Source organism: Sceloporus occidentalis, unplaced genomic scaffold (genome assembly GCF_023333645.1).
Source record: "Sceloporus occidentalis isolate IW3139 unplaced genomic scaffold, rSceOcc1.0.p SCAF_114, whole genome shotgun sequence".
Taxonomy (NCBI): domain Eukaryota; kingdom Metazoa; phylum Chordata; class Lepidosauria; order Squamata; family Phrynosomatidae; genus Sceloporus; species Sceloporus occidentalis.
In genome coordinates, this window is record NW_028317094.1 from 443,566 (window position 1) to 470,873 (window position 27,308).

The 27,308-nt window shown below is 42.7% G+C and overlaps 2 protein-coding genes across 2 annotated transcripts; both read left to right on the top strand.

Moving 5' to 3' along the window:
* Window positions 1-960: 960 nt before the first annotated feature.
* Window positions 961-7,708, top strand: LOC149282434 (uncharacterized). The gene is made up of 4 exons (XM_089498194.1): window positions 961-1,044; window positions 2,825-2,991; window positions 3,814-3,934; window positions 6,647-7,708. The coding sequence occupies exons 2-4, from the start codon at window positions 2,917-2,919 to the stop codon at window positions 7,210-7,212; spliced, it is 762 nt and encodes a 253-aa protein (XP_089354320.1). The 5' UTR covers window positions 961-1,044; window positions 2,825-2,916; the 3' UTR covers window positions 7,213-7,708.
* Window positions 7,709-18,752: 11,044 nt separating this feature from the next.
* On the top strand, window positions 18,753-24,785 carry LOC149282435 (uncharacterized). The gene is made up of 2 exons (XM_089498153.1): window positions 18,753-18,783; window positions 23,884-24,785. The coding sequence occupies exons 1-2, from the start codon at window positions 18,753-18,755 to the stop codon at window positions 24,783-24,785; spliced, it is 933 nt and encodes a 310-aa protein (XP_089354279.1).
* Window positions 24,786-27,308: the final 2,523 nt, after the last annotated feature.

The window sequence follows — 27,308 nt, forward strand, 5'->3', positions numbered from 1 at the left end:
TTTTCTTGTATATTGTTAGAAACATGGATTAAAGAATGCAAAAAGCTAATTGAAAATGTTTAACTAAAGAAGTGATCAAGAGAAGACCGAAAGGTGGAAAAGAAAACAGAGACACAGCAAAAGAGCATAAACTTGGTAAGACTTTTTGTTTGTTTGTTGAGGAATCTAAGGTTGGATGTATTGTGAGTTTGGATGTAATTTAGTATGTTTTACAGGGTTTTTTTTTGCTTGTGAATATTTGTATTTGTCAAATCTTTTAACTGTATTTGTGTTATTGTTGTTGCTCCTATATGTTTTTTTATTTCAGCAATAAAGTTAAAAAAAAATACAGTATCCTGAAACCTAAAAACCATATCCAGGAGAAGGTGCTTCAGTCACATTGCAAGGAAGAGCGTCCAAAATCCAGAAAACAGTGATACCTTTCTGCTATTTCATTTTTAACCCTTTTTCCCAATGAAGAAGGCAGTTGAGCTTCAAAAGCTTGTTTTATCTATTTTGTGCATTTTGGTTGGCCACTAAAGGTATCCCTGTTTTGTGGATTGTGGGTGTGATTGTGGTTTGCTGTATGGTCCAGCCAGCATGGCAACCTCTGGATAGGATCCCTAGAGTAGGAATCCCTCTTCGTCTCATGGCTGTTTGCACTGTTGCCAGTTTCGTCACTTTCACATGGAAATTGGGATTTTAAAGAGCTTTCCGTTTGATTTCTGTGGAGATTCAGGGACTTTGGCACATTTCAGCTCCAGCCCTGACTCTGAGAGGGAGGCTGGCTACACAGCAACCAATCCTTTGGAGTCACACACTCACACTTTTCAGCCAATCCGAGAGAGGACTGGAGAGTAGTTGCCACCTCCGCCCTCAGAAAAAGCAGCAGCAGCACAGCCAGGGGTGGGAGGACGGCAGGCAGGCAGGCTCTGAGGCTGTGGGTTGCAGCCTGTTGCACAGGAGGAGTGAAGGGTCTGAGGAGGAGGAGGAGGAGGAGGAGGTGGGCATTGAGGAAGGAGAACAACGAGAAAAAGAAGCAACTCCTGGACAGAATACTTTTTGGTTGTTGCTTATTATTATTATTATTATTATTAAATTTTATTTATTTATTTATTCATTTAGACTTATAAAGACTTATTTATAAAGATAATCTCAGGGAGTCCCTATATCATCACATCAGGAAAACTTTTAGGTGTTTTTAAGGTTTGGAAATGCTGTTTGGGGCCCTTTCTGACTTTGGGGCCCTTTCATCCTCCATTTTCTGTACCCTGAAGGCTTCAAATTTCCAACTGCCAAACACTGAGGCAGAGGCAGCCATTTTGTGTTCTAGGAGCCATTTTGTGCTGCTTGTGACTATGGGGAATAATGTTCCGCAACATTCTCTGAGGCCTCAGTTGAACACAGGCCTCTCTTTCTCTCCTGAGGCTCCAGAGAGAGAAGGAGGCCAGGCTCCTTGGGCCAAAAGGAAGGAAGTGTGTCCCTTTGTGCCTCTGGCCCTCCATTTTGGGGCGAAGGAAGGAAGGAAGGGGCCTGTGGGGGGGTCTGAGGAAGGGGAGGCAGAGACGCAGGGCCAATGGGGAGGCTGGGGAAAGAGACCCTCCCTTTGGGCCTTAGCTGGGGAGGGTCCCACCGGTCCTTGCCTCCCCTCCTCTGCATGGAAGAGAAATCAAATTCTCATCAGTGATTATGACACAGCATGGAAAAATTAGCATTCCTGCATTTAAATTCTTTTTAAATATAATTTTTATTGAATTTTATACAATGCATAATTCGGTATATATATTTTCTACATTCTGTTGCAACTTATCTGAATTTAAAGTCTGAGGAGACCTGAATCCTGTTGGTTAAGCTTAGCGTAGACCCACTGAACCCATCATTGACTGGTGAGTCATTTCATAAGAGATTGAGTGAGTCTACTCTGATCAGCACTAAGTATAGGATAGGATACAGGGTACGATTTAACCCTGCATGTGGCTAGAACAGGACATTCCCAAGCCAAGATGGCCAGGCAACAGTGTGGAAAATAGGCACTCTCCACATGGGCAGAGACACACTCAGAATTGTGACTTCTCTGCATGCAGAAGGCTGCCATGGGAATTGGTTGTTCCCTTCCCATCAGCTCAATCCTCTGGTGCCCCCCAACCCTGCGGGGAGGGCTGGATACCATGGAAGAAGGGCAACCAGAGAAGAGAGAGCTCCTTTCCTGCCCTGCCTGACTGGGGGCCTCCCTGTGGGATGGAGGGCAACTGATTTGGCCACTGGGAAAATGAGAAGCCACTAGGCCAGACAGCCTGACCCAGCAGAACCCTCTATTCTCCAGTGTTGCTCCCAATGTAATGAGGCTACAACTGGCTATTCATTGACCCAGGTCCTACCATAGAGTTGTGGAAGCTATCCCGCATGGCCATTTCATGCCTGGTGAGAGTATTGGGTGTGAGGTATTGGAGAAGCATCCAGCTGTTTTTATTTAGCCAGAAGCAAAATGAAGACAACTTCCTCTGAGGGTCACAAGGGAAGCGAGGAGGTTTCCACAAATGATGCACTCATTTCACATCTAGCTACACGGACATAACCAGGGCCCTCTCCAATTCCCCATCCCCTAATCCCCCACCACTCTAAGAAGGCATGGAGTATTTGTTGTGTAGGGGAGCTGCAGTGAATCTATGCTAGGTGTAGGGAGCTTTGTTTGTTGCAGAGGGAGGAAGGGGATGCCCACTTCTGCATCGGCCCAAAGGAGGCATATGTCACCTGCGTATGTCACCAGCAGGATGCTGTTCTCTGCGTCTTTGAGTGTTGCAGGGGTCCTTGCCAAGCCAATGCTAACTGTGGTCCCTTTTCTCAGGAACCTCATCTCGGCCTCCTTGTACACGGCTTTGGGGTCTCTGTGCTGGAAGGAACTCAAGTGCAAGACCACCAGGACCCCCTGCCCACCTGATGGCCAGCACAGAGGCCAAGCAGAGGGAGTTGGGCTCCAACAGAAGGAGGCTGCCGAGGTACAACAGCTCTTTGGTAAGTCACTATCCTAATAGCTTCATCTGTGTCACTGCTGAGCCAATTTATGAAAGGAAGCAAAGAAAATACTGTCCAGGTTTGGCAGAGACAGTCCTGGTTAATCCTCTGTCACCCCATTATTTCAGGGGCTTTTAAAATGTCCTGGTTTCTCCCTCCTCCTTCTACTTTCCCCTTTCACCAGCTCATTTCAATTTCTGCATAAGAAGTGCCAAGGAGTTTGCACTCCATCAATTCAAAAGTGGGGAGAGGAGAAGAAAGAAGGGGGCAGGGACTTTCCTTTGCTAGGAGTCTGAGGCAAAAGCAAACTGCTGTGCCCTTTCCCGCTTGCGTGATCTTCCTCATAAACAACTTTGACCATCTTCACCACTTTCTGGTGTTGCTTGGCCACATGTGTCTATTTTTTCCCATCTGTGAAATGTTGGGAGATATGGGAGAATGTCTCTGGATCTAAAGTGGGGGTGGCCCCATGGCCCTCAAGCCCACAGTGCTCCCCAGAACTGCTTTTTTAAAATGACATTTGCCTCTGAAATTTGGCAACAAATGGCTAAATGGGCTATACGTGTCAGGAGAGTCAGTATCCTAAACCATTATCAATATCCCAGCCATGGCCTAAATTATATTGTTTATTATATTGAATGTTATATTGAAAGAATTTGAGAGAAACTGGACCTCAAAGGCAGTAGCTTTTTTCTTGCTAACAGAATTTAAAGTTTATTTTGTGGACTAAATTCTGAGGTTATCAAATAATTTTTCGGATGCATCATGTGCTCCCCCCTTTTTATTAGTCATTCTCTGAATGAGGGCTATTTTCTGTTGCAGGTGACCTTTGCAGATGTGGCGGTATATTTCACTGAGGATGAATGGAAACTATTGACAAAGAAGCAGAGACTGATGTACAAGGATGTGATGATGGAGAATTACGAGAATGTGGCCTCTGTGGGTAAGGAAGCTGAATTCATTGCCCTTACTATGAAGACTGAAGGCATTTCATACTACATTATCATGGCACTATGATTGCACTTAGAATTATAGAATCATAGAGCTGGAATAGACCACAAGGACCATCTGGTTCAACCCCTTGCCATGCAGGAATACACACTGAAAGCATCCCCGGCATATGACCACACAGTCTTTGTTTAAAGACCTTCAAAGACCTTTAATGTCCTTCAAAGAAGGAGTGCTTAAGAAATTAATAATAAAAATAATAACCATAATGAAACAATACTATGCTCTAAGGGAGTATATTCCACTGTTGAATAGCTCTTACTGTCAGGAAGTTCCTCCTAATGTTTAGGTAGAACCTCTTTTCCTGTGCCTTGCATCCATTGTTCTGTGTCCTTTGCTCTAGAGCAGCAGAAAGGAAGCTTGCTCCATCCTCAGTATCTCTTCAAATATTTGAACAGGGCTATCATATCTGCTCTTACCCTTCTCTTCTCCAGGCTAAACGTTCCCAGCTCTCTCAACCACTCCTCATAGGGCTTGATGGTTTCCAGACCCTTTACCATTTTCATTGCTCTCCTTTAGATACACTCCAGCTTCTCAATATCCTTTTTGAATTATGGTGACCAGAAGTAGACACAGTATTCCAAGTGAGGGACTGACCAAAGCAGAATAGAGTTGCACTATTACTTCCCTTCAGCTATAACACAGAATCAAAGAGTTGAAAGAAACTAGAAAGGCCATCCAGTCCAACCCTCTGCCATAACACTATACCCATATTTATGTAGCCTAGAATCACATTGGCCTTTTTAGCTGCTGCATCAAACTGTTGACCCAGGTTCAAGTTGTGGTCTATCAGGACTCCTAAATCCCTTTCACACATAGTTTGTTGTAGTAGCTTTCTGTGAAATCCTGGAATTTGAAGTTTAGTGAATCACTATTGCTCTCCACTTAATAAAGATTCTAAATATCCTATCCTAAACTCTCAATTATAGGATTTTGTGGGAGGGAACAATGGAGATAAATGCTTTTTGACTCCAAATGCTCCTCAGCCCATCCCTGACCAGGTTTCCTGGCTTTTTTGGCCCCTCTTCAAGCCTTTTGAGACTCTGGAGAGACTTCTTGGGTAAAATCCCTCTGTTGGCCCTGCAATGGCTTAGAAAACAATGGCAATGTTGTTTCTTTTCCTACCGGAGCTTGCTTAGTTCCATGGTTGATTCCAGAGGCCCTTTGTTACCCAGAATGTTGGAGTCTGGGGAGGACAGCCGCAAGTGCTATGCTTTTAGGGGAATTTGGTACTTAGCTGAAAGGAGATATAAAGTTTGGTTGGGGCAAGAGCAACCTTGGGATTCAGTTTAACTATACCAGGCCTGGAAGCACACAAAACTCCAAAGGCATTTGAAATAGATTTTTATGTTTTATTGAGGGGAAAAACATAATACACACACGCACGTAAGTGTTCACACACACACACACACACACACATGAACTAGATAACAGGTGAGAGTGGTGAATAGATGTAAGACTTTCATAATAGTAATACTTTACCTAGGTGGATCTTGATTCCAATTGCTGAGGGTTCGAAATGGGAAGAGAAGTCAGGAGCTCCTGCGACAAGTGGGGTTGGCGGCTGCAATGAGGTGCTTAGCCATGTAAACCGACAGACTGTCTGTCTGTAATTGGACTGAAGTCAAAGAACAGCCAGTCAGGGCAGATATATATATATATATATATATATATATATATATATATATACACACACACACACACACACACACACACACACACACACATATATATATACACACACACTGTAATTGTTGCTTGGGGGCAGAAACCAAGTGTCCAAAAGGCATTGAATTGCTTTAGAATGTTTCCTGGGGGGAAGAATGGTCTGAAACCAAATTGAATGCAATGGGTGCTTGGAGCAAATAAACCAGACAAAAAGGATTAGCACACTGGCTCTCAGTCCTTCTTGGCTCTGAATTCCTATCGTGTTCACAAGCCAATATACAGCATAATCTGAGGGTGACACTCCCAGATGCAGCTCAACAATAACATAGCAGAGTACAGAAGCAAATATCCAGATATAGATATTGGCAATGCACTGACCACTTTTTACACTAAAAATAAATTACAAACACAGTTGATTTCATTGAAATCCTTGGAGGTTCTCTATATTGAGTTACAAATATTTGCAAGCTCTCCTCTCCGAGTTCCTTCAACTTCTCTTGTACACACAACTCCAATCCAATCCACACCAATGTGCATGTGAGCTGTATACTGTATTGGTTGTGAGTCATCTCCTGGTGACATACAGCATGAAGCATCCTCTGCAGTTAGCTTGCATCGTGCTTTGGGCTCTGACTCAGGACTCTATGGCAGTCTCACAGGATATGATGCCACCTGTCAATCAAAGTATTTTTGTATATGTTTCATGGAATATTGTTTCATCAGTCCTTTGACTATCTGCTTCCACAGATTCCCTCAAGGCAGTCCTAATCCAGTCTCTTCTTTGCTAGCTGCTATGAGTAAGGATACAATCGTTCCATGGATGTAGGGGCATAAGCAGCAGGGTCATGTTTGGGTTATTCACAGCAAATTTATTAATTTCATCTCAAATAAAGAGGGGTAAATGAGGGCTAAATCATGGGGTAACAGCCTCCTCTCTTAACTGATTTTCAGTCTTTTCTGTCATTGTCCTTCTTTACAGAAGAACGTTTGAGTCATCAGAGAGTCTACACAGCAAAGACGTCACATAAATGCCACCATTGTGGGGAATGTTTTGCTTACAAGTCAATCCTTGTCATACATCAGAGAATCCACACAGGAGCAAAGCCATACAAATGCCAGAATTGTGGTAAATGTTTTTCATCGAAATCATACATAGTGATACATCAGAGAGTCCACACTGGAGAGAATCTGTACAAATGCCAGCATTGTGGGAAATATTTTTCTCAGAGCTCAAACCTAGTGATGCATCAGAGAGTCCACATAGGAGAGAAGCCATACAAATGCCAGCATTGTGAGAAATGTTTTTCGTCGAAGTCAAACCTACTGACACATCAGAGAGTCCACACAGGAGAGAAGCCATACAAATGCCAGCATTGTGGAAAATGTTTTTTGTCGAAATCATACCTAGTGATACATCTGAGAGTCCACACAGGAGCAAAGCCATACAAATGCCAGCATTGTGGGAAATGTTTTTCTCAGAGGTCAAGCCTAGTGAGACATCAGAGAGTCCACACAGGAGAGAAGCCACACAAATGCCAGAAGTGAAATGACATTATTTTTCTCAAGAAGGAATACAAAGAATATATTTTTAATCCACTTTTGATAAGAAAAGGCCCTTGTGATTTTGTGTGTTAGGTTTGTCTGTCGATATGTCTATTTAAATTTTAAAGTTATATTTTGCTAAGTTTTGGTTTTAATTGCTATTAGTATATTTCTTTTCTTTAGTTTATAAATTTGGCTGGGGATTATGGGCTGTGGAATAGGTTAGCTAGATAGAGGGGTGGGATTTGTTGCAGCTGGCTAGAATAGTTATTTGATTGATAGGTTTTGGAATTTGTGGGATGTTGGATGAAGAAAGTTGGTCGTCGGTATTAACATAAAGAGGGCATGGCAAAGGGGGCTTTTTTATCTATGAGGCGTAGACTGTGGGAATTTGAGGTGGGGGCTAGGTTTGGAAGAGGTTAGAGTTTTTGGTTTTAGGGATTTAATGTATTCTTTGGCTTGGGGAGGGCAGCTCTGATTTAAAAGGTGAATTTCTCACTATGTGTTCTTAATAAAGTTCTTTGCTGTTTCAACACACTGGACTCATTGATGGACAGAAGTTGTAAATTTGCACAAAATTGACACCTCTCTTCTCAGTCCTCAGATCCATTCCCAGCCATAAGAACAGAGGCAAACACACACACACACACACACACACACACACACACTCAGAGAAACAGAGCTATATGTACAAAGCAGAGCCTTCCCAGCCTTTCACTCCTGAGTCCAGCACCGCTGGTTAGGCACCATTCTGGAAGGAAGGAAAGAAGGACGGAATGAAGGAAGGGTGTACTCCTTCCCTTCTTCCAAAGGCCGAGAGTGGAATAAGCAGCAGCAGCAGCAGCAAGGGCCTTGCAATCCCTGCGCATACTCAGGAGGGGCCTTTGGTTGCTAATGTGCATGCATTGTTTCAGCCTCTGAAGCCATTGCTGCCCTCACAGCCTGCTCTGAGGGAGGGAAGTGGAGGAGAGCCCTTGCTCTTTTGAAGGATTGGCTGGAGGGTCTTCTGGGGGGGGGGGGGGGGCTGGGGTTTTGTAAGAAGGAATGAAACCCCAATCTCCCCCCAAAGAAAGGCAGGGAACCTGCCAGTCCGCCTCTCCCTCTTTCCTTCCCTGCCCCCTCCTTCGGAGGGTCCTTGGGGCCCAGGTACTTGGGAGGTTATTATGAGAAAAGAGAGCAGGGGGGACCCTTGGAGAGAGGCATGGCCATGGAGGGGGGTCTGAAGGTAAAAAGGGGTTTGAGGAGCCCCCTTCCTCCTGGAAAGTGGGGCAGAGGAGAGACCCTCCCTTCTGACGCCTCATTTGGGGGAGATTTTTGTGCCAAATAAAGAACATCACACAGCATAGGCTTCAATAGTATTAGAAACAACATTATTTGGCATGGAGTTTTCTCTGGGGGGAGGGGGCTCTGTCTGGGGGGAGAGAAGAGCCCAAATATAGGCTAAAGCCAAGAGGAGGGAGATGGAGGGACCCCAAAGCCCCTTCTGGGGAGACAGACACCCCCCTGGCAACCTTCTGGGGAGACAGACACCCCCCTGGCAACCTGGTAACTAGGCTTAAAGGCCCACAGGATCCAGATTAGGCATCCCCCCACATGCATACCTTTTCCTTCATAGCAACCCTGCAGAAAGACCAGCAGAGAGACCCTCAGACCCAGAAAGCTTCCCCATCCTGGGAACATGCTGAAAGGGCTTTGGACTCCCTTGAAAGGATGTAGATTAAAGGAATAGAAGGAAGGAAGGATTGGGGAAGTGTGACCTTGTTGATGCTTTTGGACCTCTCAGTGGCTTTAGATACCATCGACAGCTGAGGGAATTGGGGATCCGGGGCACTGCAATGCAGTGGTTCTGGTCCTATCCCTCAAGCAGATTCCAGATGGTGATGCTTGGGGACACCCTGCAAAAAGGAGCTTAAATTTGGCATCCCTCGGGGTGCTATCCTGTCCCGAATGCTATTTAACATCTACATGAAACCACCTGGAGAGATCATCCGGAGGTATGGGACGGGGTGTTATCAGTACGCTTATGACATCCAATATCTCTCCATGCCCCAGACCTAAGCGTCAACTAAGGAAGGCATTTCCCCTCTGAATGAAGGTTTTGAGGCAGTAATGGGCAAGATGAGGAAAAACAAATTGAAAGTGAATCCAGATAAGACAGAACTACTTGTTGTTGGAGCCCCTAACCCAGGTATGGAGGTTTGTCAACTGGTCCTGGATGTGGTCACAGTTCCCCTAATGGACTATGTTTGCAGTTTGGGGGTGATCCTGCATCCTTTGCTCCAGATGTCAGCTCAGATAGATGCGACGGCCAAGAGTGCCTGTTATCAGCTTCGGTTGATACGCCAGCTGTGCACTTTCCTGGAATCTGAAGACCTAAAAAACTATGGTGCACTTGCTGGTAAGCTCACATCTTGACTTCTGTAATGCGCTCTACATAGGGTTACCCTTGCAGTTAGTCTGGAAACTTCAACTAATTCAAAATATGGCAGCCAGAGTGGTCACGGGAAAATCTAGAGCTGACTATATCACACCTATACTAAAGCCTCTTCCCTGGCTGCCTAGTAATTTCTGGGGACAGTACAAGGTCTTGGTTATAACCTTTAAAGCCTTTCAGCTTACTTATGGGATCGCCTTCTCCCATATAATCTCCCTCACACATTGAGGACCTCTAGTAAAACCTTACTATTGAAAACTAGGCTCTCTGCAGTTACCCAGAGGACCTTTTCTTCTGCTGCTCCCAAGTTATGGAATAGCCTCCCGGAAGAGATCCGATATATGACCAGTGTTTAAAGCTTTAAAAAGGCCATCAAGACATATTTATTCTGGCAGACCTTTCCAGATTAACATCCCAGCAATCTCCTATTAATTTAATAAACATTTCAACAACTGCTCTAACTGCCTCACCCCTATTATTAATAATTGCTTTAATAATTGTTTAAGAATGCAATTGTATTTTATTGTGGATGGGAGGAATTGGGAGGGTTTGCGACACAACAATGACAAGTTGTTATTTACCAATATTTTACTGTTAACTGCTTCAATCTGTTTTTAGAAGTGGGATATAAATAAATAAAATTATTATTATTATTATTACAATGATTTAATAAAAAGCAAGGCAATATGATCAAATTACAATCCTGAGCAATGGCAGAATAGGAACTGCCTAAGTGTCTGATCGCTCGGAAATGGATAATTGCAGTTTAAAAGAAAGCTCTCAAAGAATGCAATGTTGGTTCTCTGAGGTGGATCCATAACAAGAAGATACAAGGAACACAAGAAGGTAAAAAACAACACCATTATTATCTCAAGAGGAGACTCAAATATTTTACTTTCGTTTTTGTGTGGGACGGAAAATCAGGGAGGAAGCCTTTCTGCCATTAAAAAGGCAAAGGAGGCAGCTAGAGGCTACTAAAAAGGACTTTGATATAAGGAACTCAGCCTTGTAACTGCCTTAAATTGGGGTGGAATTCACCCACAAATTATAAATGGACAGTAGCTTGAATGAGAGGAGATAAAAGGAGATAGAAGCACTGTTCACTGTTTAAAAGGGGGAGGGGGAAACCCCCTGTTAGCTGCTTTAAAGCCAAGACGGAGAAGGAGGGAACTGGGAGTTGGAGAAGATGGAGCAAATGCTAAGTAAATGTCAAAAAGGCCAAAAATACTAGGGGGAAAACTTTGGAAGAGAGGTGTAAGACAGACTGAGAAAGACGAACTTTCAGACATAGCTTTTGGAAGACTCTTTAGATCAGAACAAACTGAACCAAGAGAACTGTTAAGAAGCCCCCCTAGAAAAATGGCTCCTCCTTCAAGTAGACTCCCAGAGAAGCAAGGAGAAGGAAAAGGGTGAGAAGGAAGAACAAGGAGGAAGAGATTCAGGAAGAGGAGTAAAAGCAGGAAGGATGGACTGGGAACAAAGGATGAATAAACTCACACTAATTATGAAACAGGAAAATGAAATGAGATTCAAGGAGATGAACGATCTTCTGGAAAGACAGAAAGTGAAATAGTCCAAGCAAGAGAAGAGGAGAAGCAAAGTTTTTTGATAGCAATACAAAATGAAAGAGAGACTATGACAAAGCAATTTCAATTACAAATGCAACTTAAAAGGAAAAATTCAGATGAAGAATGTATGGAGATACAAAGAAATATAAAACAAATACAAGAGGATGCGCAAACAATAAAATCAGATAGTAAAGAAAGCAAAGTTATACAAGGAAGACACCAAAGAGAGACTGAAACCAACAGAATCAAATTGTCCGAAACGGACAAAAAACTCTAGAGGATTATTAAAGAAGAACCAATTTTGTTATCAAAAATATACCAGAATCTGGGAAAAGAGACAGAAAATATGATTTGAAATCAGAAATTTTGAAATGGCTACAAAATTCTCCCCATCTCTAAATTGGACTGAATCAGATTTTGAAAGAATACACCGCATCGGACCAGAGACGAAGAAGATAAGACCACGAGATGTAATAGAGTAACGAATGACAACAAAAAGGAAGGATAGATGAATATGATGAGGAAGAATCCAGATAGATTAACATCTGAGGATGTCAAAGTAGAAATATATAATGACTACTGCTTGCAAACGGAAATGTGGAGGAGATCGATGAAACCATGTACTTTTGCGTTGATGAGAGTGGGAATTTATTAGACATGGGGACATCCTATACTTCTGAAATTTCAAAAAGCAGGGAAAAGATATAGGATTGAATTGGTGGAACAAGGACTACAATTGTTGAAAGATCTTGGGATATATAAAGAAGAAGAAAGAACAACTGGAGAGTCTAAAACATCTGAAGGAAGTGCAGAAGTGGTTCAGGTTGGAAATCTCGGAGGCGAAGAACTACTGGGAGCATGTGGAGGAAGCGGATTTCCATAGAGGAAAGGAGGATTTACTGCAATCTAAAGTCAAGTGTATTGTTTCTATGAGTAGTTTCTTTGGGCCTTGGATGTCTTGGTCAGCCCTCTCTCTCCACAGGGGTAGCTTTGGCGACCGGGGCTAGAGCAATGCGCTCTAGCAAGAAGAAGTGGAGAGGTCAATGGGAGATGGGGGGAAACAGGGGGAGAGGGAAGGGATATGGGTTGCAGGAAAGGGAGCCATTGGAGAATGAAATCAACGGCACTATGGGAGATAAACTGAACATTTCAACTTTAAACACCAAAGGTCTTGGATCAGTGATTAAACGAAGAAGGATTGAAGCTTTACTACGAAGGGACGCAGCAGATGTTATCTTTATTCAAGAGACACACCGACGGAAAGAGGGGGAAAGGGAACTTAAACAGAACTGGGCAAAATATTACGAGAAAGCATTTGGAAGTTCAAAATCAAAGGGGGTAGCAATAATAATTGCAAAAAAATATGTAATTTTGTAATAAATAAGGTAATAAAAGATGACGAAGGAAGATATATAATAATACAGGGAGAACTAGATGAGGATAATTATGTATTTGTGAATGTATATGCACCAAATGAAAAACAAGAAGAGTTTTATGAGAGAGTGTTAAAGAAAGTGGGAAAAATACAAAAACAATATGTGATCATAGCAGGAGACTTTAACATGCAAATGGATAAGATTAAAGACAAATCTCATCCCTCAGTAAAAGATAAACATAGAAATATAACAAACTTGAATAAAATAATGAAGAAAAGGGAATTTATAGATGTCTGGAGACTAGTAAAAGGGGAGGAAAAGAAATACACATATTATTCTGCTGTACATAAAACATATACTAGACTAGATTACATTTTTGTTTCAAAAATATGATAACTAAAGTTTTAGATATCGAAATATCAAGTATAAAAGTAAGTGACCATGCTTTGGTGAGTGCAGAAATTATTATTAAGAAAGATTATGAACAAATAAAGAGGTGGAGGTTAAACACCAAGATATTGAATTATAAAGATATAGTAAATAAAATTGGAAAGGAATGGCAAGAAACATTATTGCTATTATTAGTCTCCTCTCCAAACCCTCAGAGAGAGGATCTTGTAAATGCTGGAAGACTAAGACAGTGCACTGGGCCTTTCGGGGCATAGAGACCAGCATCCTTAGCTGGCATGAGGGCGAAGATGGTGTCTGCACAGCGCATTCCCTGACTCTTCCCGCATGCCGGTGTGACGCTGCACACTGCACCACATCGCAGGTGACGTCACGGTGTTCCTCTGGCGCTACATCCAGATGATGCAGTGCCAAAGGAGTGCAGAAAAGCCGCACCATGGGCGGATGTGGCAGTTTCTATGTTGGAGCTGGGATTCAAACCCTGATCTCCAGAGTCTAGTTCCACTATGCTCAAACCACTAGGCCACACTGGCTCCTATATCATGGACATCGTTTCACTGGGCCATTGTATGTCATGGACTTGGCCCAGCTTCCTCATCCATGGAGGTCATATTAGAAGCCCCCTTCTCCTCCTCCATTTCCAGGCCCAGCTCCTTCTGAATACCCTCCAACTCTCCCAGTTTGGCAGGGACCCTCCCCTGGTTCATCCTCTGCCCTCCCACCTTTTCAGCTGCTCTACAAAGGCCACAGTTTCCTCCTCCTGCTGCCATTTCTCCCCTTCTCTTCAGCTCACTGCCATTGCTGCAAACTGAGTCCAAAGGGCAAAAGGAGTCTGCCCTCCATGAAGACAGCTGAGGAGAAAGGAGAAGAGGGGCCCTTCCCAGAGGCTCAGGCAAAAGCAAAAGGCTGTAACCTCTCCTAGTTTGCTTCTCCTTCCTGAGAAACAACCTTGTAATCTTGATCATACTCTGAGGTTCCATGGTCACAGCATCCCTTTGATTCTCTGGGATTACCCCCCTCCCCCCAAAAAAATCTCATGGCCCCACAGAGACTCCCAAGAAAGGAGAGAACTAGACACACAAAGAGACACACTTCCTTCCTTTTGGCCCAAGGAGCCTCAGGGAGAGAAAGAGAAAGAGATACCTCTGTTCAACTGGGGCCTCCTCAGAGAAGGTTCTGGAACATTCTCCATAGTCACAAACAGCACAAAATGGCCCCCAGAACACAAAATGGCTGCCTCTGCCTGAGCGCTTGGCAGAGAGGCCTTCAGAGGAGAGAGAGAGACTGAGGGAAGAGTGGAAGGGGGTCCTGGAGGGAGGGGGCCTTGGGAGATATTGTCAGAACCTGTTACTGAGATCAGTTATAATGCTGTATATATTCAGTTCATATATAATCACTTCATGTATGTCTTGAGATATCTGATCTATATTGTTCTGTTAGCTAAGATGTTGGGGAGGGGGGTGGAGAGTATATGGGTAGAATATTAAAGTTGGTGTTAGTTTCTAAGTGGGGCTCCATTAACTGCTTTGGAGTGTTGTTTTAGACAACTAGCTGGCAATGTTTCAAATGTCTTGAGTGAGGCTGGGTTGTGATGGGGACCTGGCTAAGTGTGTCTGGGGTGGGGAACTAGCAGGGGGGGCATTTTTGTATGTACAACGCTGTGTAAATTTACAGCACTTTATAAATAAAGGTTAATAGTAATAATAATAATTTTAAAAGTGTACATTTTTCTCTGAAGCCTCAGACTCTGCAAAGAAGTGTTACAGATCACTACTGCAATGCTCTTACAATAGACTTTCTACTTTTGGTATACGTTTGTTTGTGGGCCATTGATCAGAGGATTCCAACCCTCACAGATATAGAGCCTTCCTGAGATATTTGGTGTTCGCTTCCTAACAAAGGGGTTTTGGGCCACATATAGGATTTGGGTCAAAAGAGGAGGGGTCTCTAATAGGAGGGCCACTAAGATGACGATTGTCCCCCAAACTACGCCAAAGTAGATCCTTTGGGAGGTTTTAAAATCAAGTGAATGTACATGAACTGAAAAGATATAACCTTATAACTGATCTTAATAACAGGTTCTGACACTTAGTGAGACATCAGAGAGTAGTAGTAGCCTTTCCTCTTGCCAATGGGATTTAGAGTGTATTCCCTGGACTGGATCTCCCAGCATCCACATGGCCAGAGAGAGGAGGGTCCTGCCCTGCATAGGGCTGCCATTTCATGGGTCTTAGGCTCTGGGAGTGTGTGCCTTTGGCCAGTGTCTGTGTGGCTGGGGCTCCAGGGTCCCTCCTGCCTTGTTCCATATTAACTGCAGGAGGAGCCTGTGAGGGTGGGGCAGGGGGCGGGGTCTTCCAGCTCCTCCGCCCCCATTGGCCAGACTGAAGAAGAGGAGGAGCTTCTGCCTCTCTATTTAGCTCTGTGCGCAGAAGAGAGAGCGAGGAGCAGAGAGAGATAGAGACAAGGAGGGAAGGAAGGAGGGAGGGGAGTGGAGAGGGACAAGGCCTGGAAGAGGTAGGCTTCACTGCTGTCCTGAGGCCTCCAACTGCCAAGTGCTGAGGTGGAGGTGGCCATTTTGTGCTGCTTGTGACTGTTGGGAATAATGTTCCGGAACCTTCTCTGAGGCCTCAGTTGAACAGAGGCTCCTCTTTCTCTCCTGAGGCTCCAGAGTCAGAAGGAGGCCAGGCTCCTTGGGCCAAAAGGAAGGAAGTGTGTCTCTTTGTGTGTCTTTTGTGTCTCTTTTCAGAGAGGGTTTTCTTATTACAAGGCTCTGCTCCTTCTGGGGAACAAGGGTTTTAAGAGGGATCAGAAATGGGGAGGATAGTTTTAATACAAACCTTCTTCCTTCTTCTTCTTCTTCACAAACATTGGGCTTTGGCTCCTAAGAGGAGGCTAGTCCCCCCAAAAAGGCCAAAAAGGGCTCCTTTGGGAGGTTTTAAAAGTCTCCCCAGTTTTCTTATTAATAGATTTTCAGGCAAAAAGGAAGGAGACAGACCAGAATAACTCACATTACCAAGAATTAAACAAGACATGGTTGCTTCTGCCCTTTTACAACCGACTCTGGCTGTTTCTGCACTTAAGAAATAATCCAGTTTGAAACCGCTTTAACTCTCCTGCTCCACTTTGTGGAATCCTGGGATTTGTAGTTTGTTGTAGCACCAGAGCTCTCTGGCAGAGAATGTAAAATCCCAGGATTCCATAGCATTGAGTGGTTAAACCGGTGTCAAAGTGCCTTATTTCTATAGTGCAGATGCAGCCTTCTTGGGAAAAGGGCTGATGATGGGGAAAAGCACAGGGGACCTCTGCAGGTTACAGCAGATGATTTATTTATTTATGATGCACTCATTTCACATCTAACTACGGGGACATAACCAGGGCCCTCTCCAATTCCCCATCCCCTGTTCCCCCACCACTCTAATAAGGCATGGCATATCTGTTGTGTAGGGGAGCTGCAGTGAATCTATCCTAGGTCTGGGAAGCTTTGTTTGAAGCAGAGAGAGGAAGGGGATGCCCACCTCTGCATCAGCCCAAATGAGGCATATGTCATCTGCGTGTGTCACCAGCAGGATGCTGTTCTTTGCGTCTTTGAGTGCTGCAGGGTTTCTTGCCAAGCCAATCCTAACCCTTGTCCTTTTTCTCAGGAACTCCATCTCGGCCTCCTTGTACACGGCTTTGGGCCTCTCTTGCTGGAAGTGACCAAGTGCAGGGCCACCAGGACCCCTGACCACCTGATGGCCAACACAGAGGCCAAGCGGAGGGAGTTGGGCTCCAACAGAAAGAGGCTGCCGAAGTACAACAGCTCTTTGGTAAGTCACCAACCTATTAGCTTCATCTGTGTCACTTCTGGGCCAATTTATGAAAGGAAGCAAATAATATACTGTCCGAGTTTGGCAGAGACAGTCCTGGTTAATCCTCTGTCACCCCACTTATTCAGGGGCTTTTAAACATGTCCCAGTTGGTCTATCCTCCTCCCACTTTCCCCTTTCTCAGCTCACTTCAGTTCTTGAGTGCAACTGAGTTTACAGCCTATCAACTCAAAAGTGGGGAGAGGAGAGGAAAGAGGGAGACTGGATATGGCCCTTCCCAGGAGGTTGAAGGAAGAGCAAACTGCTGTGCCTTTCCTAGCATGTGTGATCTTCCTCATAAACAACTTTGGCCATCTTCACTGCCTTCTGGGTTGCTTGTCCATATGTGTCTTGTTTTTCCCATCAATGAAATGTTGGGGACCATGGGAGAATGTCTCTGGATATAAATTGGGGGTGGGCCCAGTGACCCTTAAGCCCAGAGTGCTCCCCAGGACTGCTTTATAAAAATGACATTTGCCTCCGAAACCTGGCAAGAAATGTCTAAATGCACCATAATTCTTTGGTGGCTAAATGTACTGTATGTGTTGGGATAGTCAGTATCCTAATCCATCATCAATATCCCAGCCATGGCCTAAATTATATTGTTTATTATATTGTATATTATATTGAAAAGATTTGAGACAAACTGTATCTCAAAGGCAGTAGCTTTTTTCTTGCTGACAGCATTTACAATTTATTTCCTGGACTGAATTCTAAAGTGATCAAATAATATTTGGATGCACCATGTGCTTTCCTCCCCTTTTGCTTAGTCACTCTGTGGATGAGGGCTATTTTCTGTTGCAGGTGACCTTTGCGGATGTGGCAGTATATTTCACTGAGGACGAATGGAAACTGTTAACGAAGAAGCAGAGACTTATGTACAGTTCTGTAATGATGGAGAATTATGAGAATGTGGCCTCTGTGGGTAAGGAACTGGAATCCACTAGCATTATAGAATCATAGAGTTGGAATAGACCACAAGGGCCATTCAGTTCAACCCACTTTTGCCATGCAGGAATACACATTCCAAGCACCATCCAGCCTCGGTTTAAAGACCTCCAGAGAAGAAAACTCCACCAAACTGTAAGGGAGTATATTCCACTGTCGAAGAGCTCTTACTGTCCCAAAGTTCCTCCTAATGTTTAGGTGGAACCTCTTTCTCTGTCGTTTGCATCCATTGTGGTGTCTCTTTTTCTCTGTAGCAGCAAAAAGCAAGCTTGCTCCATCCTCAATACGACCCTTTCCAATATTTAAACATGGATATCATATCCGCTGTTAATTTTCTTTTCTCCAGGGTAAACATACCCAGCTCTCTAAGCCGCTCCTCATAGGGCTTGATGGTTTCCAGATCCTTCACCATTTTGGTTGCCCTCCTCTGGGCATGTTCCAACCTGTCAACATCCTTTTGGAATTTCGGAGGCCAGAACTGGACACAGGATTATTCCAAGTAAGGCCTGACCAAAGCAGAATAGAGCAGCACTATTACTTCCCTTGATCTAGAAACTATCCTTGTATTGATGCAGCCTAGAATCACATTGGCCTTTTTAGCTGCCGCATCACACTGTTGGTCCAAGTTCAACTTGTGGTCTACTAGGAGTCCTAGATCCCTTTGAAGCATAGTTTAATTGTGATAGCAACATCCTGTAGAATATTTGAATTTGTAGTTTAGTGAGGCACTATTGCTCTCCACTTTATAAGGATTCCAAATACTGTATTATAAACTGCCAATTGTCAGAAGCAGGTTCTGTGGTTCATCCAGAATGGTATTGGGGTTTAGGGGGGATTGTTAGTAGTTTAAATGCTAGTAGTTTTAAGTAGTTGGTAAGGATATTGGGGCCTAGAATGGCTTTGGGGAAGGGAAGCAGTTGTGGAGGCTATTAACTGCCTGGTCTGTGAACTCTGGGTGGCAGACATGCCCCCGGGGGGAGAGGCGCCTGTGAACGGTAGAAGAAGAAGGCCATAGGTACCTTGGCAGCCGGGCTGGTTAGGGGCTGAAGGGGAGGAAAAGGAAGGAGTGTGAAGGTAGTTAACGACAGAGGGAAAAGGTTTAGACACTTCAGGGACAGCTTAGATGTATTAATGGACCCTTCTGCCTGAGTTTCTCAATAAACCTTTTGGTGGAAGGAAAGGACTTTTTAATTCTGAAACTAAGTTCTGCCCCCAGATATCTCACCAATGCTAGGATTTTGTAGGAAGAAAGCATGGAGATTACCAGTAATGCATTTCTCATGGAAATGGTAGCACATTTCTGAGTATCTTTCCTTTTTTGGCCCTCTTCCAGCCTTTTGAGATTCTGCTTCACTTCCCCAAAGGGATGCAATGGGATACTGAGGCACAAAACTTTATTCCTATTTTAAGGCAATACAATGTGCAGTTTCCCCTGAGATCCCCAGGGGTCCAATGTGACGCCCCCAATCCCCAACAGTAGCCCATCCCTGTCTTAGAGATGTCTTAATACTCCTCCCTGGTGCTTGATCCTCACCAAAACAAGTCCAGGTCCCAGCCCCCTTGCTTTGCCTTTCCCAATGAGTAATTTGTATATGGATTATCCTGCCTTCCTCAACAAATGAGCCTCAAAGTGTCCCTTTTATGCATCACATAAATGGGTGTGTGTCTGTGATAGAGAGAAGGAGCGAATGTGAAAAACAGAAAGGCAGGAAAGAGATGGTGAAGGGGAAATACTGAAGCAGTGCAGATGGGCAAGAGGAAAGGTTGGAGAGCGGAGGGAAAAAGAGAAGGGGATCAGGCTTAAGAGGGGGATGAAATGCACAGATATAGGATGGGGGACACCTGGCTGAATGAAACTACATGTGAAAGGAATCTAGGAGTCCAAGTAAACCACAAGTTGAACATGAGTCAACAGTGTGATGCGGCAGCTAACAAGGCCAATGTGATTTTAGGTCGCATCAATAGAAGTATAGTGTCAGGATCAAGGGAAGTAATAGCGCCATGGTATTCTGCTTTGGTCAGGCCTCACCTGGAATATTGTGTCCAGTTCTGGGCACCACAATTCAAAAAGGATGTGGAGAAACTGGAGCATGTCCAAACGAGGGCGACTAAAATGGTGCAGGATTTGAAACTATGAGGAACGACTTAGGTAACTAGGGATGTTTAGACTGGAGAAGAGAAGGTTAGCCCTGTTTAAATATTTGAAGGAATGTCAAGCTTGTTTTCTGCTGCTCCAGAGACTAGAACACAGAACAATGGATGCAAACTGCAGTAAAAGAGATTCCACTTCAACATTAGAAGGAACTTCCTGACAGTAAGGTCTGTTCATAAAATAGCCACAAAACAACAATAGCATCTAATTGACACACAGCAAAACAACAAAACAGTTAAAACTGAATTTGGGACAAATAAAAACATCATTTAAAATACACAGTTGTGATCAGAAGTGGAATTTTTCCTTAGGTTCTTTACAAGAGGTCAGTTGGGTAAGTCTGCCGGAAGGGATCCGTCTTAAGTCCTTTCTTGAAAGCATCCAAGGTGGTGTTAAGATGGATCTCCTCCGGCAAGTTGTTCCATAACTTGGGGGCCATGGCTGTGTATGCTCTGTGAGAAGTTGTTTTTAGCCTGACCTTTGGGTAATCTAATAGATTCTTCCCAGATGTTCCGAGAGTGTGGGGCGGATTGTGTAGGGAGAGGCGTTCCCTCAAGTAGCTCAGGCCCAAGCCATGTAGGGCTTTAAAGGTAATAAGCAACGCTTGGTATTGCGCCGGAAGCTAATTGGCAGCCACTGTAGGGATACTGGTGTTATATGGTCTGACCTAGATGTTCTGGTGACCAATCTGGCTGCCGCGTTTTCAACTAACTAAAGCTTCCGAACTTGGTACAAAGGTAGCCCCATGTAGAGCAGTGAACTTAAGAAATGAACTTGAAATCAGGCCCTTGTTTTCATACATATTAAGGGTTCCATTTAGCAATTATGAGCAATGTCTACGAAGAGAAGAAAGGGTGACACAAAAATTCTTTTTTCTCTCATGTTTCTTTTCCAACCTGAGCTTTCTTAGCTCTGTGGTTGATTCCAGAGGCCCTTTGTCACTCGAAATGCTGGAGTCTGGGGAGGACACTCACAAGTGCTATGCTTTTAGGGGAATTTCATCCTTAGCTCAAAGGAGAGATTGAGGCAACAGTGACCTCGGGATTCATCCCAACTATACCAGGCCCAGAAGTACACAGAACTCCAGAGGCATTTCAGATAGGTTTTTGTGTTTTATTTAGGGGAAAAGCAAAATACATGCACGCACAAACAGATATACACATATAGGTGTTCACGCACCACATGCAAGAACTAGGTAACAAAGGTGGGAGTGGTAATTGTGTAAGGCTTTGCTAATGGTAATACGTTACCTAGATGGATCTTGATTCCAATTGCTGAGGGTCCAGAATGGGGAGAGAAGTCAGTAACTGCTATAGCAAATGAGGCTGGTGAGTGTAGTGAGGTGTTTAGCAATGTAAACCAACGGAGTGTAAGTCTGCAAATGGACTGATGCTGAAGAACAGCCAGTTGGGGATGATATTTATACTGAAATTGTTGCTTAGGGGCAGAAACCAAGCATTCAAAAAGGTGTAAATTGCTTTAGGATGTTTCCTGGGTGGGGAAAGAATTGTCTGAAACTGAATTAAATTAAATGGGTGCTTGGTGGAAATATTTCAGCCAAAAAGGATTATCACACCGGCTCTCAGCTCCTTCTTGGCTCTGAATTCTGGGCCCATTCAAAGCCAATGTATAGCACAGTCTGAAGGCGACACTCCCAGAGTTCAATAATTTTTTTAATCTTTATTGAAATTATTTACAACATAAAAAGGGCAGTACTAAAGTTTGTACTAAAATTTAATAAATTTATAATGAAATAAGAAAAAAAAAATAAAAGGGCAGTACCAAAACATTTCCAAATTCTTATTCCAATATTTCTTAACCCTCCTCTCCCCCACCCCACCCCCTCACTTTCTATTTCACTTACTGCTTAATTATTAGCTATAAAATCTCTATTTCTCAAAGATCTATCATCCTTACTTCCTTATCTCATCGTCTTTCATTCTATTTTGCTTAAATCCTAAGTTTATACAATAATTGACTCTATATCAATAATTCTACACAGCAATGGTATCACCTATCTAACATGATTTCCCTTCACTCCTTATTACCTTATTTAACCTTTCCCTTTTGAAACAATTCTCTTATTCTCAGCCAAATTAAATTATCTTCTTCTCGTGTTTCATCTTTTAATTTCAAAGTTATGGTATCCATTTCTATGATTTCTAGACACTTTCCTAACCAATGGTCCACTTTAGGTACTTCCTTATTTCTCCAGACTTTGGCAATTGTTATTCTGGCAGCGGTGATTAAATATAATAATGGTTTCAATTTTGGTCTTAAATCCTTATTTTCTACTATGTTTAAAAGACAGAGCTCCGGAACCAGAGGGAATTCCAGTTGTATAATTATTTCAATTTTCTTGTGTACTTCTCTCCAGAATTTTTTAATCAGAGGACAGCTCCACCACATGTGGAAAAAACTTCCCGTAATTCGTTCACATTTCCAACATTTTCCTCTATCTTTTTTATATATTTTCGCTAATCTATTCGGTGTCATATACCATCTGTACATCATTTTGTAGAAATTTTCTTTTAGATCCATACACAATGTAAATTTTAAATCCTGTCCCCAAGCTCTTTTCCACGCCTCGTACTGTATGTTCTTCCCTATGTTCTCTGCCCATACAATCATACAATGCTTAATTTGTTCTTGTTCCAATTCAAGCCTCAAAATTAGATTATAGAAATTTGTTATTTTTTTCTTATCCTTATCCATCCATATGACATCCAATTCTGTTTCTTTAACGTTATACCAACATTTTTTCTGTCTGCTTTATATTTTTCCGTTAATTGGTAATATAAATACCAATCTATTTTAATTCCCTCTTTTAGCATTTCTTCCCTAGATTTCATTGTAATTTCCCCCTCTATTATCTTTACATAATCTTTATATTTTAGCCAATCTCTTCCCTCAATTCTGCCCTTCTTTAATACTGCTTCATGAGGAGAAGCCCACTCTGGTAACTTTGTATAATATTTTTCCTTGTATTTTGTCCATACTTTATATAATGCTTTCCTTACAATATGCTCTTTGAATTCCTTGTTTAGTTCAACTTTATTCCACCACATGTAGGCGTGCCACCCGTATCTTAGATTAAATCCCTCTAAATCTAATAATTGCTCATCCTTTAATTCCACCCATTTTGTTATCCATTCCAAGCAACATGCATAAAAATATAATTTCAAATTTGGCATCCCTAATCCTCCTCTTTCTTTGCTGTCCGTTAATATTGTCCAATTGATTCTGGCTTTCCTTCTTGCCCACACAGAGTTCAATAATAACATAGCAGAGTACAGTAGCAAATCTCCAGATATAGGCATTGGCAATGCATTAACCACTTTCCACACTTAAAAATAACTCACAGACACAGTTGATTTCCTCCATGTCCTTGGAGGTTCTTTAGCTTGAGTTGCAATAGAAAACAAATATGTACCAGCTCTCCTCTGTGACTTTCATCAACTTCACAATCTCTTGTACACACAACTCCAACCCACATCAATCCACACGTGAGCTGTATACTGTATTGGTTGTGAGTCATCTCCTGGAGCTAAACAGCATGAAGCTTCCTCTGCAGTTAGCTTGCATCATGCCATGTGCTCTGACTCAAGACTCTATGGCAGTCTCACAGGAAATGATGCCACTTTTCAATCAAAGTATTTTTACATATATATATTGAAATATTTTTCAAATGCCTGACTATCTGCTTCTACTGATTTCCTCATGACAGTTCCCCTTCAATTTCTTCTTTGGTAGCTCTGAGTAAGGATACAGTCATTATATGGATTTGGGGCATCCAGAACAGGGTCATGCTCAGGTCACTCACACCAACATTATTAATTTAATCTCAAATAGGGAGGGATGAACGTGGGGCTAAATCTTGGGGTAACCCTTTCCTCTCTTAACAGTGAGATTCAGTCTTGTCTGTCATTGTCCTCCTTTACAGAAGAATTTGTCACTCACGAGAGAGTCCACACAGGAGAGAAGCCATACAAATGCCAGCATTGTGGGAAAGGTTTTTCTCAGAAGTCACACCTATTGGCACATGAGAGAGTCCACACAGGAGAGAAACCACATAAATGCCAGCATTGTGGGCAATGTTTTTCTTCAAAGGCACACCTAGTGATACATCAGAGAGTCCACACAGGAGAGAAGCCATACAAATGCCAACATTGTGGGAAGTGTTTTGCCTACAAGTCAGTCCTTGTCATGCATCGAAGAGTCCACACAGGAGAGAAGCCATACAAATGCCAGCGTTGTTGGAAATGTTTTTCTTCCAAGTCAGACCTAGTGAAACATCAGAGAGTTCACACAGGAGAGAAGCCATACAAATGCCAGCATTGTGGGAAAGGTTTTTCTTCAAAGTCATACCTATTGGCACATCAGAGAGTCCACACAGGAGAGAAGCCATACAAATGCCAGCATTGTGGGAAAGGTTTTTCTTCAAAGTCATACCTATTGGCACATCAGAGAGTCCACACAGGAGAGAACCAACACAAATGCCAGCATTGTGGGAAATGTTTTTCTTCCAAGTCAGACCTAGTGAAACATCAGAGAGTCCACACAGGAGAGAAGCCATACAAATGCCAGCGTTGTGGGAAATGTTTTTCTTCAAAGTCAAACCTATTGGCGCATCAGAGAGTCCACACAGGAGAGAAGCCATACAAATGCCAGCGTTGTGGGAAATGTTTTTCTTCAAAGTCAAACCTATTGGCGCATCAGAGAGTCCACACAGGAGAGAACCCAAACAAATGCCAGGGTTGTGGGAAATGTTTTTCTTCCAAGTCAAACCTAGTGAGACATCAGAGAGTCCACACAGGAGAGAAGCCACACAAATTCCAGAAATGAACTAACATTATATTCATCAAGAAGCAAAACAAAGAATATATTTTAAATCTTGTGGTGATAAGAAAAAGCCCTTGTGATTTCGTGTGTTAGGTTTGTGTGTCCATATGCCTGTTTATGTTTTTCAATTATATTTTGTTATGTTGAGGTTTTAATTGCCTTTATTATAGATTATTGCTTTCGTTTATAAATTTGAGTGGGGATCATAGTGGTGGAATAGGTTAGTTAAACAGAGGGGTGGGATTGGTTGCAGCTGGTTAGAATAGTTATGGGAATGATAGCATTTGGAATTTGTTCGATGTTGGCTGAAGAAAGTTGGGGACAGGTATTAACAGAAAGGGCTAGTTTGTGGGAATATCAAAGGGGGCCTTGTTATCTGTGGGACATAGACTGTGGGAATTGGAGGTGGGGGCCAGGTTTGGACGAGTGTGATGTTTTAGGTTTTGGGGTTTTAATGTTTGCTTTGGGGATGGCAGCTCTGACTTAAACACTGAATTTCTGATTATGTGTTTGAAATAAAGTTTTTGTTGTTTCAACACACTGGACTCATTGATGTACAGAAATTCTGCATTTGCACAAAATGTACCCTTTCTTCTCTCCTCAGCCCTCAGCTCCATTCCCAGCCATAAAAACAGAGGCAAACACACATATATACTCAGAGAGACAGAGCTATATGTACAAAGCAGAGCCTTCCCAGCCTTTCCCTCCTGAGTCGAGCTGCACAGCTTGGGCTCCATTCCGGAAGGAAAGAAAAAAGGCCGTAGTCCTTCCCTTTTTCCAAAGGCCGACAACGGAATAAACAGCAGCAGCAGCAAAGGCCTTACAATCCCTGCGCATGCTGAGAAGGGGTCTTTGGGGCATCTGAAAGGAATGAAAGTGCCAAGGGAAGAGAAGCATAAAGGGACTGCTGAAGTCGGGGGGGGGGGGGATTTGGGACCTGTTTCAGGCACCTTCCCCCCGGAACCCATTACTAGAGCCTTCCATAACTAACTATGATGCTTTAAATGACTATTTCACAGATAATGTCTCTCAGATAAGAGCCAAATTGGACGTCAGCATTATTGCGGAGGCTATAAGTGAGGTGTCCATGAGTAAGATCATACTGTATCAGTTTGAATCTGAGTACTGAGGAAGTGGACAAGCTCCTTGTAAGTGTGAAGAGGAGAACTTGCCCTCCCAACCCTTGCCCTTTTTATATCACCTGAAATATATCATAGATACATCTCTTAGTTAGGGCTATTTTCCATCATGCTTAAAAGAAGCAGTGTTACGGCCCTTTATGGAAAAGCCCTCCCTAGATCCCTTGGAGATGAACAATTACAGACCGGTCTCCCATCTTCCATTTCTAACCAACATAATTTTGAGGATAGTTGCTCTTCATCTCCAAGTGGTCTTGGATGAGACAGATTATCTGGACCCATTTCAAACTGGCCTCAGGATGGGATACGGAGTCGAAACTGTTATGGTTCCCTTAGTAAATGATCTTTGCTTCAAGGTGGGATGTAACATACCATACTTTAAGCTGTATTATTATGCAGCTTGTCTCAAATGACTAGAAGAATGATTCAAATTAGAAAACAATAATTTATTGAATATAGAAAAAGCTAACCTGAATCTTGGTATACATGCATATATGTGGTATACAAAACCAAAAGATGATAATACTTTTAACCATCATGTTATAAGAAGATCATTGCTTAAAATATGGTATAAAATGAGACATCTATTTTGGGTGTAATTGCATGAAGCCTATTACAATAGAACAAAGGACAAAGATACTTCATGGCTAAGGTACGGAGATTTAATAAACAAAACACCAGAAGGAAAATACAATATGAAATCTACGGAAGAAGTTAATGAAAGAGGAAACATGAAGGACTGGTTTTTATACAACCAATTAAACAATTGTTTTAAGGCAGACAATAAAGCTCCTGGGTTGACGATGGATAACAACGAAATAGATAAAATTATGATGAACAAAGAAGGTAAACACATATCCAAATATTATAAACTATTCAAAGAAAGAGATCTAGAAGATAAAATTATTAAACACAGCATGGTAAGATGGGCACGTGATATAGATAAAACTATAAGTATAGAGGAATGGGGAAAATCAGGAACAAATAAATTCACTCTGTGCCAAAACTATAAAGAAAATGATATCAAAATGTTATACAGGAGGTATCTAACCCCCCAAAAATCCACCAGATATACAAAGCTGGCAATACTAAGTGCTGGAAATGTGGGGAACCCGAGGGAAGCTTCTTTCATATTGGTGGACATGCATTAAAGCTAAAGGATTCTGGCAAAGGATTCATGGAAGCATCCAAAATGTTCTGGATATAAATATTCCCTTTGAACCCAATTTATTTTTACTAAACATGACACACAACATAAAGTCAGTAGAATACAATAGAATTGTTTTATATATGGTCTCATGTGCAAGGATCTTATTTGCTCAAGTTTGGAAATCTACAATTAATCCTTCTATCGAAGATTGGTTGATTAAGAAATATGAAGCTAGAA